At 49.1% G+C, this 18,036-nt stretch overlaps 1 protein-coding gene across 1 annotated transcript; it reads left to right on the forward strand.

Annotated features, from left to right (window-relative positions):
• Positions 1-1,573: 1,573 nt before the first annotated feature.
• spire2 (spire-type actin nucleation factor 2) lies at positions 1,574-17,650 on the forward strand (the record flags this gene model as incomplete). The annotated part of the gene is made up of 15 exons (XM_084453186.1): positions 1,574-1,874; positions 4,694-4,734; positions 5,145-5,525; positions 6,338-6,421; positions 7,355-7,519; positions 7,876-7,962; positions 8,590-8,710; positions 9,198-9,361; positions 10,181-10,406; positions 12,787-12,923; positions 13,080-13,217; positions 13,358-13,425; positions 14,512-14,539; positions 15,819-15,916; positions 17,099-17,650. 15 exons carry the CDS (start codon positions 1,574-1,576, stop codon positions 17,355-17,357), a joined length of 2,298 nt encoding a protein of 765 aa, XP_084309312.1. The 3' UTR covers positions 17,358-17,650.
• Between the last annotated feature and the right edge of the window lie 386 nt (positions 17,651-18,036).

The following is an 18,036-nucleotide window of genomic DNA, read 5'->3' on the forward strand; positions in this document are numbered from 1 at the left end:
GCCTGAACTTCTGGGGTCCCCTGACCCTGCAGCACCCCCACTGGAGCTTAATAGTCACCCCTTACTTTGTAGCTACTCCTGTTGACCCCAGTCCTGTAGGCTCCAGTCCTGTTAGCTCTAGCCCTGCCAGTAGTTCCAGCCATGTTAGCCCTGGTCCCATTAGCCCTAGTCCTGTTAGCCCTGCTAGCCCCAGTCCTAGTAGCCCTGATAGTCCCCACTCCGTTAGCCCAGTTAGCCTCCATTAGCCCTGTTAGGTCTAGCTAACCCTGTTCCGGTAGGGGATCCGATGACTGACCTGACCTCTGATCTTCCATGACGTGTTCCTTCCAAGCCCGGCCGTGGACCCGCTGGTATCCCGGGTTGGAACCATATGGCCCAGCAGCTGGTCCCAGGGCCGGACGCCGGTCCTCCTGCTGCTATGTTCTTCAGTGGACCACTCTTCCTGCCCTCCTGCCTCGTGTTTGTCCTCCTGAGTGGCTTCGCCCACATCGTCTCTCCTGGGTTCCGTCGGCGTCGCCTGCCGCCTGGGTGGTCCTGCTCCCGCTCAACTCCCCGAGTGGCTCCGCCTTTCGGCCCTGCCTCCTGGTCGTCCTCCAGACCTGCCCTTCCCTGCAGCTTTGCCCTCAGGCCATCTGCCTGAGACCCCCTGTGCTGTCCCTGGCCAGCCCTCTGATCGTCCGCCGGAGCGGTTCCTCCCTGTCCCTGGCCAGTTCTCTGGCTGCCCACCTAAGACCCCCTGTGCTACCCCTGTTTCCCTCCTCCGAGCCCCTCCTCCCTCCCTGGTCGGGGTTTTTTGTGCCGTCGTCTGGGATTTGGCCCTTGGAGGTGGGGTCCGGTTATGGTCCTGGCCCTTTCCGCCCTGCTCGCCCCCTGCTCCTGCTCCCTAGCTTGGAACTCAGATGTCCTCGCAAAAGGGAAAGATCTTGGTTAGCCTATGAGGTAACCCTAGCTTACTGTAGCCTACCTTGCTGACTATAGAATCATTATTGCACATGAAAGCCTAGTATTAGCCTACGACATGACATAGGGCTACAGGGCTGTGTGACTTTCTCCTAAATTGGTAGAGGTCTCACTGCTAGCCTCCTGTTGATTTGAAGGGCCACTGTATCTGTGTGGGTGGTGATGATGCTAACTGGGTAGTGGATAGGGGCGGGACATAGAGATGCTCTGCAGTGAGTTGACAACCTGCGGCTGGCAGACGCTTGATCTGGCTCCAAGTCAATTCTTCTGGATTTTAAATCTCCTCTCATCACTGTTTAACGTGCCCGTGCTGGTTGAACATTCTCAACAAGCTGTCCGTAGCCTATTCTCTCTTGCACTTGACTTGGCTGGTAGATGCCAGGATTATGCGCCACTCCGGGTAGGCTAAGGTTTCCTCCTCCCGCCTCCTCTTCGTTCCCTCGTCGCTGATTGACATTCCTGCAGATCAAAGATCGCATTCATTCGCTGTTATGGAAACTCGCAGCTGCGGCAGTTTATTCGGCGTGCTGCTGGGAAACGGAACCGGAGTCCAATCCACAGTTATGGCTCCGGCGCCATCCGAGTGAAGTATGGGCTCAGCGGTACTGCAGCCATGGCCAGATCAACGCACAGAAGCGCTAAGGATGGAGACTCAAGGGTGTCCGCTCCTACGGACCGGGCAGAGGCGCGGGACCTTACCGACCCCCGGGAACTATCTCTGGAGGAGGTGCTGAAGTCCTACGAGCAGCCCATCAACGAGGAGCAGGCTTGGGCGGTGTGTTACCAGTGCTGCAGAGGGCTGAGGGCGCCGCGCCCGGCCACGGTGACCGGGGTTTACCGGCTGAAGGACCCGTCCTCTATCCTGCTGTTCAGGGACGGGACGGTCTGTCTCCAGCGGGAGACCAGCAGAAACGGTAGTTCCCTCTGTTTATTATGGCAACTTCCTGATGCGCTCCACATGCACCATAATAACACAATTCAGCTCTAACTTACAGGGATCTTCCGGTATCAATCATTTAAATAGCCTGGACTATTAGATGTGGGTATTCATTAAGGATGTTCTGAGCAGTCTTATTTGTCGCACTCTCCCGACACCATATGCCGGTAAACGATCAATTATTTATAGGCTACAGCGCAGTTTCCCAGGTCGTAACGGCCTCGACGCTATTTCTGACAGCCCTGAACAGGCAGGTAAGAGTTTCTACAGCTCTATGGTGTTCTTCACACTCCAAACACCTGCATAGGGCCCAGGGGCCAGAAGAGGAGATGAGCTCCTGCGAGTGAGAGTGATTAACTGGCCGGCGCCCCGGAGTGATAGAGAACCACGATGAGATGCAATTGAGGGGAGAGGGACGGGCAGATGTAGGCTATGGCAATGTTGTGATAACAGTAGCCTAAACTAGGCTAAAGGTGACGGGGTTGTTTGTTGTTTATACTATACCCCGGTGGCCCAACATCAAACTACAGCGTCTTTAATGGGCACTGCAGTTGTCTTCGCTGCCTGTATGTGCTGCATTTTTAACACTAATCACACCATTGTGGGTCATGATTATGGATGTGTTTCAACAGTTAAGGGCGCAATATTGAAGACAGTCTGCATGAGCCATCTCCCAGTTCATAATCACAGGGCTTGGCTGAGGCTTTGCTATAGAGACAGGGTTTTAGACAGGTTTAATTCAATCTCAGAGCAGTAGCCTACTCTGTCTGTTAGGAGTCAGGCATTTGTCCTGTTCTAATCTGAGTTTAATGTTTTTATGGTGACAGGGCTGGCCTGGGCTGTAGCCTACTGTACTTACAGTACACCACTGTTTACATTGTTACTGCCTGTCTACCTGCTCCTCAGTCTCTCATGACTACCCACCTCATCTAATTACTGAATACATATTTGATATTCATGGTGTGGTCACATTGAAAAGTCACTGCACTGTAGCTGCTAAGTTATAAAATAGGCTCTCAAAGTATTCCACTTTCCTGCTTAGCCTACTCACACTTTTAAACTATTATTATAATAGTTTAAAGTTATTATTTACCCAGAGAGAGGAGTGTCTGAATATGGTACAGTATGTGTATGTTTGCTTTATTGTTTGCTGGTATTGAAAAGGACTGTGTGACTCATGTATGGCTGGCGTTTCTGGTTTCCTGTAGATATGTAGGCTAAGGTCACATATGCACGTCAGCCTGATTCCACCCTGTGAGTTCACATTCGGTGAGGTCACTCCTGACCCTGACAGCACAGAGGACACCCTCAAACTGACCGGAGAAATCCCTCCGTCTTCTGTCTTTCTTCTCTCTTTCTCTCATGCCCTCTATTCCTCATGTTCCTCTTCTCTCTCTCTCTCGTCTTAGTTTGTTTTCTGGACTCTTCCTCCTTGAATCTCTCCTTGAATATGTGAGTGTTGAGTGTCCCCTCTCGCCCCCCCCCCCTGTTTCCGTGGCAACAGAGGACAAGGTCCATCGTATGAGGGGGTGGAAGTGCGTTGTGTGTGTGTGTGTGTGTGTGTGGGGGGGGGGGGGGTCGCCATTCCAGGATGGATGAAACTATACTGAGAGGCAAATGAAATATAGGATTCATCACCTTGAAGCTATAACTCAGATCCCATCAAAGATGGAGGGCAGTGTGTCTGTTGAGCCTGTTCTGTGGGAGACCTGTGACCCGGTCACCTGACCCTGCTGGGCGGTAAATATAGCTGTCCAACTGGTTCACAAGGACTTGTATTATTATCCTGCCTCTGTTCTGGAGCTGCAGGCTTGAATAGACACCCCCACTCCCTGCAAAGGCAAGGCAAGTTTATTTGTATAGCACATTTCAGCAAATGAGCAAGTGCAACACAAAACGTCATATAAAACGAAATGCACAAAAAAAAAAATACAGGAATAAAAGTTACAGTGCAGTGTATGCATGAACAATTATTTGATTTAATAAAAAGCAGCGGCAAAATGAGAGTGAAAGCAAAAGAGTAACAGATAAAGAGAGAGAGAGAGAGAGAGAGAGAGAGAGAGACCTACAGAGAATCCCTTGAGTCATCTCTTTGTCCCTGACCTAGAGACATGGACCCAGCCCTGTTCTCACGGCTTTGTTGTGGACAGGAGAGCTGATGTGACCCCCCCCATCCCGTCTCTCTCTCTCTCTCTCTCTCTCCCTCTCTCTCTCTCTCTCTCTCTCTCTCTCTCTCTCTCTGTCTCCGGTTCCTGAGCTGCTGAATGAGGAGTTTCTGCCCCCCTGGGTGTCGTTACTGACATCTGAGCCCTGCGCTGCTCTCTCTGTACCTGCACATACACACATCACACACACAAACAGACACACACTCACAAACACACACACACGCAAAACTGAGGAATGATAGGTTTGCTGAGTTGTGACTACGGGACATGGGCTATCGTATTGAACGGACGGAGACGGAAGTCTGTGCCTCAGCACACAGGCAGCCAGCTGGGGTGGACAGACTGGACACTATAGCACCACCGGTCAAGAGCTCCCGTCACCACATTCAACCAAAAACACCACAGAAAATGAATCAGACATTTTGGACCCTCCATAATGTATGTTGCTGCCATGTCTATTTGGCGGTTCTAGTTATGATGTTCTAGGTTCTTGACCACACATGGACACACACACACACTCGATCTTATTTAGACGTGACAAACAGTAGATATGCATACTGTAGACTGAGCTGTTTTGTAGTTATAGTTTGTTCATGTATGCCTGCTGACTTTCTCCTTCTCATTCGTGTAGATGATAGGAATGGACCTCGTCCTCCCATCGCAGAGTGCCAGGTGAGCTCACAGACCGTTTGATTTATCTCAACTGCATATCAAATAACAAACCTGCACCATGCAGCCCGCTGCCAACAGCTGGCCAACATGCAAATCAAGAATCATGCTGAGGCTTGGAAGCATAATCAAACATACCTAAAGTACCCGAGAGAAAAGAAAAACGATATCTAAAACTAACCCAGGGTTGCTCCCTCTTTCCCCCTCACCCTCCCTCCCTCCACACCTCGCCCTCCCTCCTTCCCTCTCTAATTCTTTCCCTCTCTCACTCCCTCTCTCCTTCCCTCCCTCTCTTTCCCTCTCTCCATCCTTTTCTCCCGCCTTCCCTCTATCCCTCCTTCTATCCCTCTCCCTCCCTCCTTCCACCCCCCCCTCTCTCTCTCTCTCCTTCCCTCCCTCTCTCCCTCCTTCAGCTGGTCCAGTCCCTGGGCGTGGCCATCTACCGGGCGCTGGACTGGGGGCTGGACGAGAGCGAGGAGCGCGAGCTGAGCTCCCAGCTCGAGCACCTCATCGAGCGCATGGCGGCCGGAGACCAGGGCGCCGCGGCCGGCGCCGCCGCTGCCAACGCCGCCATGGACGAGGGTTACAGCGACCAGGAGGAAGAGGAGGATGAGGAGACGGAGGGAGTGGTGACCAGGCCCGTGCGTACGTTCCGCCAGGTGATGGCGCTGTGCACGTCTAGACTGTCCAGCCGGGCCCAGGCGCCAGAACATTACCAGGGGGTGTGCCGGGCGCTCTTCCTGGAGACCCTGGAGCTGCAGACCTTCCTCACCAAGATCAGAGATGCCAAGGAGGTACCAGCCTTGCCCTCCTCCCCTCCTGGTACTGTGTGCTTATAGATCAGATGGGAGGCTGAATGCTGCCCACCTGTGATGTGAGGCAAAGTTGTTGGGCGAGTGTTCACTCGATGTTAGGGTCTTCCTTGTTACAGGCTGACTGGCTGGCTGATCAGCTCACTAACTGACTGACCAGCTGACTGACTGACTGACTGACTGACTGACTGACCAGCTGACTGGCTGACTGAATGACTGACCAGCTGACTGACTGACTGACTGACTGACTGACTGACTGACTGACTGACTGACCAGCTGACTGGCTGACTGAATGACTGACCAGCTGACTGACTGACTGACTGACTGACTGACTGACTGACTGACTGACTGACCAGCTGACTGGCTGACTGAATGACTGACCAGCTGACTGACTGACTGAATGACTGACCAGCTGACTGACTGACTGACTGACTGACTGACTGACCAGCTGACTGACTGAATGACTGACTGACTGACCAGCTGACTGACTGACTGACTGACTGACTGACTGACTGACTGACTGACTGACTGACTGACTGACTGACTGACTGACTGACTGACCAGCTGGCTAACTGACTGACTGACTGACTGACTGACTGACTGACTGACTGACTGACTGACTGACTGACCAGCTGACTGACTGACTGACTGACTGACTGACTGACTGACTGACTGACCAGCTGACTGACTGACTGACTGACTGACTGACTGACTGACCGACCAGCTGACTGACTGACTGACTGACTGACCAGCTGAATGCCTGAATGACTGACTGACTGTTTTTTTCCCTCCAGATGCTGAAGAAGATCAAAACAGAGGAACCTCAGGAAGAAGACAGGTCCACGGCTGAACTGGGCGCACTCAAACACACAGACTGGGTGAGATGCAGTGTGTGTGTGTGTGTGTGTGTGTGTGTGTGTGTGTGTGTGTGTGTGTGTGTGCGCGTGCATGTGTGTGTCTGTTGGAGCCTATGTTTGTGTTCATCATGTGTTTGAGGAAGGTGGTGGCAATGTTTGTTTATGAAAATGATGTTTGATAAGGGCTTGTACTGTATGTGTGTGCCACTGGCCACCTGTGTGTGTGTGTGTGTGTGTGTGTGTGTGTGTGTGTTCATACGTGTGCATGCTTGTGTGTGTGTCTGTTTTGGAGGAGATGCGTATGCTTGTGTTCATCATTTATTTAAGGTGGTGACGATGTATGTTTATGAATGTGATGTTTGATAAGGGTTTATATTGTGCAGTATGTGAGTGCCTTTGAATGCTCATGTGTGTGTTCGTGCATGCATGTGTGTTTGCATGCATGAATGGGTGTGTGCTTATATTTCTGGATGTGTGTGTGTGCATGCTTGTCTGTGTCTGATTCGTGTGTGTTATGTGTTTCTGTGTGTGTGTTATGTGTTTGTGTGTGTGTGTGTTGTGTGTTTGTGTGTGTGTGTGTAATGTGTTTCTGTGTGTGTGTGTAATGTGTCTGTGTGTGTGTGTGTGTTATGTGTTTATGTGTGTGTATGTGTGTGTGTAATGTGTTTGTGTATGTGTGTGTGTTATGTGTTTCTGTGTGTGTGTGTGTGTGTTATGTGTTTCTGTGTGTGTGTTATGTGTGTGTGTGTATGTGTTATGTGTGTGTGTATGTGTGAGTGTGTGTGTAATGTGTTTCTCTGTGTGTGTGTCTGTGTGTGTGTGTGTAATGTGTTTCTCTGTGTGTGTGTGTGTGTGTGTGTGTGTGTGTGTGTGTAATGTGTTTCTGTGTGTGTGTGTGTGTGTGTGTGTGTGTGTGTGTGTGTGTGTGTGTGTGTGTGTGTGTGCGTCCCTCAGGCCCGTCTGTGGGTGCAGCTGATGAAGGAGCTGAGAACGGGCGTGAAGCTGAAGAAGGTTCAGGAGCAGCCGTTCGACCCCCTGCCCTCCGAGTTCAGCCTCACGCCCTTCGAGATGCTGATGCAGGACATTCGCACGCGCAAGTTCCAGCTACGCAAGGTCATGGTGAGGTCACTGGACGGACTAACACTGCAAACAACATCCGTTAAAACACAAGAAATAATTACTGAATTTGAGGAGATATTACTTAATACTAGTGAAATTATCTGTCCTTGCAGGAAGATCATTTTACTTGATAAATAATCTTAAAATAAACTCATTCGAGTCTAGAAATAGAAACGAGTAAATAACTTTTAAAATAAGATAATTATTAATCTCATATTTCCAAATCTGAAATTTTAAATCTTGGCAAGCGCAGAACAATTTGCAATGTTTAAACTTGATAAAGCATGATTATTCCCCCTGAAGACCAGGCAGCATGTTTGGGTGTATGTCCTGAGCCGTCCCTCTCTCATGGCCAGGTGGACGGAGACATTCCCACACGCGTGAAGAGAAACGCCCACGAGCTGATTCTGGACTTCATCAGGTCCCGACCGCCTCTCAAGCCGGTGAGCATCCTCCTCCTCCTCCTCCTCCTCCTCCTCCTCCTCCTCCTCCTCCTCCTCCTCCTCCTCCTCCTCACTCAGTCAACAAGGCTCTGTTCTTAGCTCTTATCTTGGTTCTGTATCAGTCAATCAGCAATCAGTTAGCAATCGATGTTGGCAATTAACTTCTGTTGTTTGGAAAAAGTTTGACTAAAATGTCCTGAGCAATATGTCAGCATTTTTCTCAACGTCTTCTCTTTGCCGCCCCTCATCTACCCCACCCATATCTACCCCACCCCCATCTACCCCACCCGTATCTACCCCACCCATATCTACCCCACCCCGATCTACCCCACCCGTATCTACCCCACCCCTATCTGCCCCACCCGTATCTACCCCACGCCTATCTGCCCCACCCGTATCTACCCCACCCCTATCTACCCCACCCCTATCTTCCCCACCCGTATCTACCCCACCCCTATCTGCCCCACCCGTATCTACCCCACGCCTATCTGCCCCACCCGTATCTACCCCACGCCTATCTGCCCCACCTGTATCTACCCCACCCCTATCTGCCCCACCCGTATCTACCCCACCCCTATCTGCCCCACCCGTATCTACCCCACCCCTATCTGCCCCACCCATCCCCAGGCCTCGGAGCGCTGTCTGCCCCCTCCCCCTCAGCAGCCGAAGTCCCTCCACGAACGCGTCCTCGCTGGGATCAGACAGGAACGCAAACTCAAACCCGTCGACCTGCCTAGCTCCCAGAGACGTAAGGAACGACTCCGTGACCCTGCGACCCCGTGACCCTGCGAGGCGCTTTAACAGACGCAGACTGAGACTAAGATACATATCAATAGAGATTCTCTGTGAGAAAAGGGCCTACTGTCGATCCTAGACTAGCGTTAATCTGTATCGTGTTAATCTGTGTCTGTATTAATCTGTGTACTGTTTGACTGGTTGCAGCAGCTCAGTGATGTGTGTTTGGGCGAGGTTTGCTCTTTGTGTGACTGTAGTTAGAGTATGTAGCATGGCTTACTATAGAGGTCTGCCTTGAAAATAAGTATCTTGTTTCATATAGTATATATGAAATACATATTGATGACACTTGTGTCATCCTCTGCTCTCTTCGTCTGTGATGTGCTACATAGTGTCACTATGTCTTCAATCAGATCAAATCCCAACCCTTCCATCTAATCCAATTATATCATTGTGCATTTCAAATCAGTGTTGTTGTTTTGTTGTGTCTGATTCCTTAGCGTTTGGCTCTCTGCCCTGTCTGGCCCAAACCTGCCCATGTGACATCAAATCTACTTCCTGCATCGACCTGTCAATCTCAGAGTCCGGGTTCCGCCCCCCTCGTCCCCGCGTCCTGCTCAAAGCCCCCACCCTGGCGGAGATGGAGGAGATGAACATATCTGAGGTGAGGGCCGGCCAGAGCTTGTGAGACTTGAACCCACAACCTTGTGGTAGCGATCACCACATACATATCGAGTGACCTCACAACACCACCCAAGCAATTTTAAGATAAGATCAACTTTTTTCCCCAGGGGGGGGGGGGGGATTTGGGAATTACAGCAGCAAGAAGAACTACATTACATTACATTACAGTCATTTATTGTCACTTACAGTAATTGAATTTAAAGGGGTAGGCTCTTTTTCGACAACCTGGACAAGGTTGTCAAGTGGGGAAAGACGTTTCTAAAGATCATATTACAGAGGCAACAGACCAAGGATGTGCAAATCACAACAAGCCCTCGCTCTATGGAAGCACAACTAGCGATTTATAAAAATAGATTAATGAAAACAACCGTTTCGCGGCAGAAAATACATTTTTTAGAAGCTGCATTCTCGGTGCCCCGTCCGCCGCCATTACATGGATATACTTGGCTAGCGCTGGATTTTAAATTTCTTCTACAGGCCCCCGAATTACACCAAAGTTATCTCAATGAGTCAAACGTCTTATAATATGCCGCAAATAAGGTCCAGGTTGTCGAAAAAGGGCCTTCCCCTTTAACGAAGATAATCAGTAGCAAAATATAATACAATACGAGCTTAAGAGAAAGGATGCGGGTAGTATTTCTTGAAGACGTGACTTTTGAGCCTCCCTCCTCTCAACCCCCTCTCCCTCCCTCCCCCATCCCTCCTCTCTCACCCCCACCTCCCCCTCATCATCACTTCTGCCCCCTTCCTGCTCCCCCCCCTCCCCTGTCCGCCCCCTCCCCTCCCCCCGCCCCTCCAGGAGGAGGAGTCTCCAGAGAGCACAGAGCTTCGTCGCGTGGAGAGCTCTCCCACACCAATCAAGCGCGACCGCTCCTTCTCAGAGCATGACCTGGCGGATCTGAGGGGCGACATGCTGCCCTCGCTCGACGACTCCGTCCACCTGGGCGCTGCCGGCGTCCTGAGGAGGGGGGAGCGACCACGGGCTCGCACGCTGACGGGGACGGGCCCGCCCCCGACACACAGGGGTCAGTGTAGCGGAGTTGACTTGGTTGGACGCCGTCTGCCCTGTAACCGTCGAATCGCTAACCTCTTGGTGGGGTAGTGGCTGGATGAAGCCGTGTTTATGTAAGGTGGTCACTGGTCATGTGGGTTTGTAAGTGATGACCCAAGATCGAACCCAGACAGGGGCAAGGGAGAGTGGAAGCAACAGTGAACGGTGACATCAGCAGGCCCTCCTCTTTGTCGCTGTAGTTCCTGGTCTTCACCAGCAGAGGGGGACATACACAGCAGATTGTACTCTTCTGCTGCGGATCCTACTGCTCTGATGAACTACTGCGCTGTGGCCCTTTCCTCTTTGAAGATCTACCAGACAGATTAGTATAGACTGCAGGTTTTCTGCCCCATACGGGGGAGGGGGGTATGGTAGATGGTCGTGGGGGTGACTGGGGTGTGGATAGCTACAGTAAGTGTTGTGTTCTGCAGAGAGGCTGATGCAAGCACACCCACAGACAAACCGCTCCGCTCTTCTGAACCTTTTTGAACGCAGGTATTTTCAGCCCTTTTTAGATGTTGAGACAATAGCGGTACAGAGTGCTACTCATCACACACAAAGTGTGTCAGTCTGCGGTTTAAAGTGCTTACAGTGATTTCTTGAACAGATTGAAGGGAATTGGTGCTGCTGCAGTGTCCTATAGGCCTGGTCTCGTGATAGAGGCTAATCAACTTGGAAAGATGCCGGCTTGCTGATGGGAGCTAACTCAGAAGGAGGGTACCCAAAGTGACCCCACTATGTCCTTTGGGCACCCCTCCTGAGTAGGGCTGGGTATCGATTCGAATTTTAACAATCGATTCGATTCCGATTCACAAGGTTCAGAATCGATTATCACGATTCAGTTGGATTCGATTCAATATCGATTCGGTTAGTGTTACTAAAACCTGTTTTTTTTAGCTGTAACCTTAATTACATGACTGCCAAGTTATGCAACACATCAATACTAGGGCTGGGTATCGATACTGATTTCCAAAAATGAATGAATAATTGAATGAATGAATGAATGAACTATTAATTCCTTCATTTATTAATTCATAAAAGATTGATTTTGGGATTCATGAATTGATTCTGAATCGATTTTTTTTAACCCAACCCTACTCCTTACCTATCAGTAAGCCGGAATCTTTATAAATTGAGTCACACTACTAGATTAAGAAAGTAGTGGTGAAAATAGTGGTTCAAATCCCAGCTCCAACTGTCCACATGTCAAAGTGTCCTTGAGCAAGACACCTAACCCCAAATTGCTCCCAATGAGCAGGTTAGCACCTTGCATGGCAGCTGCCGCCATTGGTGTGTGAATGTGTGTGTGAATGGGTGAATGAGAGGCCATTGTAAAGCGCTTTGAGTGCCACTAAGGTGGAAAAGCGCTATATAAGTGCAGTCCATTTACCATTTACCATTTACGATAGCATCAGTGTGTTCAGTGCATCAGTAGTGTTAACTCTAGGTTCATGTAGGGGTTAAGGTTTTGGTCTGACCATAAACCCCAAACAAGGATGGACGGCAGAGTTCCCTGCTCACACCACTAGAGGGCTGTCAAAGACAACACAAATGTTCCACTCTATTATGTTGAAGCTCATGACAGCAGGGACAGCTGATACTAATCATCCAGTTGTTGTTTACATGAAGGCAAAAGGCTCGTCTTTGTCCCTTCTTCATTTCCTGTTGCACTGAATTTGCACCCTCAGTTTATAAATAAAAAAGTCTTCAGTTTGCTCTGTGTTCTATACCCTAACTAATGAGCGCTAAATAGAATGTTTTTGAACTGTAGAAGAACCCTGAAAAAAGGTTCTAAATACAGTACAACTCCTATCTGGTCCTTTATAGAGCCCTTTTCAAGTCCAGACAGCACCCCAAATGATCTTTCTGGAACCTTATTTTTCAGAGGGTTCTACTATTGTTTCAAATGGTTCTACATAGCAGCCTTTTTTTTTGATTGGTTGGGGTCATTTAGAGGGTCTTTCGTCCGACCTCTCTGGACTGTGAAAGAACAACCCTGACCTCATACTGCGCTCTCGTTGCTTCAGCCGTGTCCCTGAACTGCAAAACGTCAAATAAAGATAGCGCTGCAGTATCACAGTGAACATTTCTCAGAGACAGACCCAGCGTCTGTCTACAGCTGTGTGTGATCAGAGGCCTGGCTTAACCACAGACGACACAGACTCTGATTCAGTTATTAGTTCCGCTGTTCCTCTCTCTTCATATCTCTCTCTCTCTCTCTCTCGCCCGTCCCTGCTCTTTCTCTCTGACTGCCTGTCTCTCTCTGTCTCTCTCTCTGGCCTGCCCCTGCTCCTTCTCTCTGACTGCCTGTCTCTCTCTGTCTCTCTCTCCCTCCCTCTCCCTCCCTCTCCCAGCCTCTCTCCCGGTGTCTGGCTGGCTGCCGCCATCCCCCGCTCGCGGTTCTCTCAGCTCAGTCGATGAGGTCACCGAGGGCACGGAGGCCTGCTCCAGCCCGAGGACGGCCACGTCGGCCAGCAGGCACCAGTGGATGGTGAGTCCCCAGTCTCCCTCTCTCTGCCCATCCCTTCACACATATTCATCCTTCCTTTTTACAGAGTGAAGAACCGATAGTGAATACATTCAAGAAACAGAGACATAAAGCCAACACCGTGTACCCCCCCACCTCCCTACTTCTGTCTGTCGGAAGGAGGAGTTCAGTCACCCGGTGGAGAGCCTTGCCTTAACAGTTGATGAGGTCATCAACGTGCGCCGCGTGCTGGTAAAGGCAGAGATGGAGAAGTTCCTGCAGAGCAAAGAGCTGTATAACAACCTGAAGCGAGGCAAGGTACTGCTCAGGCACGGACAGACATCAGGCCCTCTCAAAGGTGTGTGCTGTTTGTGAATGAGACTCTGATGTAGTGTGTGTGTGTGTGTGTGTGTGTGTGTGTGTGTGTGTGTGTGTGTGTGTCGGTGTGTTTCGTCCAGGTATGTTGCTGTTGTAGAATCAAGTTCCCTCTCTTCTCCTGGCCTTCAACTTGCTTGCTCTGTAAAAGGTGAGGAAGATGCCCACTTCTTTGGAAGCATAATTTGTTCATGAATAAATAGATTTATCATATCGTTGCATACTGTACATCACTCCCTCTCTGCTCCTATGCTGATGACGCAATCACGCCTGGGGCAATTATTTGTAGTACCTATCTGTGCTTGATCTCTTTTGTCTGACACAATAGAACCAGTGGGCTGTTCCCAAAAACGCAGACCACACTCACCTGCCACTTTAGGCAGACTCATTCACTCACTCTAACATTAAGTATTTGGACACAGGTCTAGAGGTAGTAGATGTGTAATAGACACAGGTCTAGAGGTAGTAGATTTGTAATAGACAGGTCTAGAGGTAGTAGATGTGTAATAGACAGGTCTAGAGGTAGTAGATGTGTAATAGACACAGGTCTAGAGGTAGTAGATGTGTAATAGACACAGGTCTAGAGGTAGTAGATGTGTAATAGACACAGGTCTAGAGGTAGTAGATGTGTAATAGACACAGGTCTCGAGGTAGTAGATGTGTAATAGACACAGGTCTAGAGGTAGTAGATGTGTTATAGACACAGGTCTAGAGGTAGTAGATGTGTAATAGACACAGGTCTAGAGGTAGTAGATGTGTAATAGACAGGTCTAGAGGTAGTAGATGTGTAATAGACAGGTCTAGAGGTAGTAGATGTGTAATAGACAGGTCTAGAGGTAGTAGATGTGTAATAGACACAGGTCTAGAGGTAGTAGATGTGTAATAGACACAGGTCTAGAGGTAGTAGATGTGTAATAGACACAGGTCTCGAGGTAGTAGATGTGTAATAGACACAGGTCTAGAGGTAGTAGATGTGTTATAGACACAGGTCTAGAGGTAGTAGATGTGTAATAGACACAGGTCTAGAGGTAGTAGATGTGTAATAGACAGGTCTAGAGGTAGTAGATGTGTAATAGACAGGTCTAGAGGTAGTAGATGTGTAATAGACAGGTCTAGAGGTAGTAGATGTGTAATAGACACAGGTCTAGAGGTAGTAGATGTGTAATAGACACAGGTCTAGAGGTAGTAGATGTGTGTTGCTGGATTCCTCATGTGTGTATTTATTTTCCTGTTTCAGGTCTGTGTGTGGCCCCTGCAGTGCTAAGGTACTGACCAGCCTGTTTCAGCAGTGTGCATGCTACCTCATGCTAATTTAACTCAAATGCTTTGCTGAATGCCAACTAAATCACACTTCAAAATATGACAATAATTTCAGAGTGATGAATATGATGCTCAGATGTTTTACTGTATGTTTGCGGGGTTTTTAATTCTTTTGATGATTTTGATTTGTGCTTCAGTGGCCAGCACCATGTGGTCTGTGACCTGTAGGTTTGAGATTCTGAGCTGTGTGGGTTCTGTGTGTGTGTGTGTGTGTGTGTGTGTGGTTCTGAGTTTTGTGTTCTGTTTGTGCTATTGTCATTGTTGTTGTTATTGCTTTGTTGTTGTTGTTGTTGTTGTTGATGATGATGTGTTTGCTTGATGCTGTGTTTTGTGGGATTCTGTGCTGTGTGAGTTGATGTGATGTTGCTGACTCATGTTCCAAGCAAGTTTGTGAGGGCTGATTCTGTGGTTCTACTTTCAGTTTTGCATTCGTCCTGTTCAGTATGTGTGTGACATGATTGTGTGTGTGTAGTGTGAAGGTTTGGGGTCTCCTGTGTGTGTATATAGCAGTGTGAAGGTTTGGGGTCCCCTGTGTGTGTATATAGCAGTGTGAAGGTTTGGGGTCTCCTGTGTGTGTATATAGCAGTGTGAAGGTTTGGGGTCTCCTGTGTGTGTATATAGCAGTGTGAAGGTTTGGGGTCCCCTGTGTGTGTATATAGCAGTGTGAAGGTTTGGGGTCCCCTGTCATGTGAAGGTCTATATGAGTTTCTGGTTTTGTGGTGCGGGTGGACCACAGTATTTACATGTTATATAAAATCTGCAATTGTCCCCCCTCTCTCTCCATAGATACAAATTCTCTCAGTTCTTTGAATGCCACACACACCCGCTTGTCTCCTGCTCATCTGCGCATATGTTTCTCTCTCTCTCTCTCTCCTCTCTCTCTCTCCTCTCTCTCTCTCTCTCTCTCTCCCTCTCCTCTCTCTCTCCTCTCTCTCTCTCTCTCTCTCTCTCCCTCTCCTCTCTCTCTCCTCTCTCTCTCTCTCTCCTCTCTCTCTCCTCTCTCTCTCTCTCCTCTCTCTCTCTCTCTCTCTCTCCCTCTCCTCTCTCTCTCCTCTCTCTCTCTCTCCTCTCTCTCTCCTCTCTCTCTCTCTCCTCTCTCTCTCTCTCTCTCTCTCCCTCTCTCTCCTCTCTCTCTCTCTCTCCTCTCTCTCTCCTCTCTCTCCTCTCTCTCTCTCTCTCTCTCTCTCTCTCTCCTCTCTCTCTCTCTCTCTCTCTCTCTCTCAGATGAAGATCCCCTCTAAGAAGATGGCTCATATCCCAGTCTACACTGTGGGATTCCACAGCAGTCCAAAAAGCCACGGCAGAAAAACTGAGGTCTACAAGTGAGTCCGATCTCTCAAAGAAAGAGAAGAGTTCATCAGAGAGAGGGTCCATTCCTTTACATATCTAACAGGCCTGGGTTGATTATGTATTTAAATACCTGTAATACTTGTCATGTGCTTGATTTGGGTACCTGGTTTGTGGCCTTCTCTCTTGCGGTCCTTCTCTCATCACTTCCATTGTGCCTGTGCCAAACTACAAATCAAACATACCTCATGTATTGAAAACTGTTTGAACAACTTTGAAATGGTGCCACAGTCACCAACCTGTGATTGGTTCACCCTCCTCAGTAGAGAAATGTCTCTGTTCACTCCAACCAATCACTGTCCTTCCCCCGGGATCTATTTGTAGTTATCTATCCCCCTAGCTGTTATAAAATCACTATAACACACGACCTCGAGTGGTTCGTTGAATTTATACAACGGTTACTACAGCTATTAGTGTAAAATAGACACACAGCAATGTAAAATATTAACATTTATTCAAAATGTTGCAACAACAACAACTACAATGCATTGGATCAAATGGGAGGCGCATTAATACTGAAAATGGAATGATATGCGGTCCCAGGTGTGTGTTACAAAGTATTTTAACACGGCTTCCAGCCAATCAGAATGAAGAACCAGAACTAACCGTTGTATAAAATATAATATATAATATATTGAGGTTATATTACCTGTCTGCTTGTCTATTGCTCTGTAGCCAGTGTTTATAGACATCCAGCTTGTCTATTGCTCTGTAGCCAGTGTTTCTAGACCTCCTCTGTCTTGGCTGGTCAGATCACTGCTGGGCTGCATCACCTGTCTCCCCTGTCAGGCTGCTGTGGTTGCCAACTATGTTAGGAGGAAGTGTTCCACATCACCAGATCATCTCTCCTTTACCTTCACCTGACCCAAGCCTTTTCCTCGCTAAGCTAATCTAGGCCAAGCAAGGCTCAAATTCAGCGTTTACATGTGTCGTGTTTACTTGTGTTGCAATATTTCAGTATTGATTGTATCCAGAGTCAGAACATGGGTCACAGCAAGGCTAGCATTTACGAAAACGTTGGCTAGTACTGAACTATTTCTGCCTCTCCCTCACTCTTCCACTTCCTCAGTAAATCTGTACTCTTTTCAACTATATTCTACTCTTCTCTACTTCTGCTGTTTTCTATTCTAATAGAGTCTACCCTCGCTCCTCCTCAGATCTCTACGCAGCCTATCACGTCGCTCCGTGGAAGAGGAGTTCCCTCACCTCTACGCCCACGGCTGCAGCCTGAGGGACATCTGCGCAGACTGCACCAAGTTCGTCGCTGATGTCATTTCCTCCAGCCGCCGGAGCCTGGACATCCTCAACAACACGCCCAAGAGGGAGAAGAGCGGCGCGCGTACTAAGCCCCGCCCCCAGCCGTCGCCGTCATCCTCATCGCCACAGCCGACCAGCATGAAGAGAAAGAACAAATGAATGAACTGACAGCTGGTTTAAGTCTCCGTCTCCTGCCCCTCCCCCCCCCCCCCCCAGCCCCAGCCCGTCACTCCTGGTCTGCACTAGTACTAAACTACTACCCCCCACATAGACCCCCGCCCCAGCCTGCAAGTCCCACCCCCCCACCCAGCTGAAGTGCTTGTTAAACGTTTCCCTGCCCACACTTCCTGTGTTTAGTTCACGGGAGGAAGTGGCCCAGGGGTCGACCACGCCTGCCTTATCACGCCTCCGACACCCACTCCGCAACACACACCTGAGACAGAGAGAGAGACGGAGAGAGAGACGGAGAGAGGGAAGAGGAAGAGAGCAAAGGGGGGAGGGACGGGGGGTATACAGAGGAGGAGAAGCTCCAAATGGGAAAGAGGGAGGAGGAGTGAGCAGATGATATAGCATAAGTGTTGAGGGTAAAGCTAGAATTGAACTTCCTGTTTGCCTTGCTCTAGCCTAGTTAGACCTGCTGTATGAATGTAATTCACTGTTTTAACACCATAATGACACATTTAGGATTGTCAGACTCACAAAGACAGTTAGGAGGCCGTAGAACACAGTTTGTTTGTATGCACTTTGACCTGTATGAAAGCTACATTATTACTTTAAAATGTGCTTGGACTGTCTGCATATGACCCTTATAGGGCAAGGTGACGCTGTTCCACAGTTC

Source organism: Borostomias antarcticus (assembly GCF_949987555.1).
Source record: "Borostomias antarcticus genome assembly, chromosome: 18".
Lineage (NCBI taxonomy): Eukaryota > Metazoa > Chordata > Actinopteri > Stomiiformes > Stomiidae > Borostomias > Borostomias antarcticus.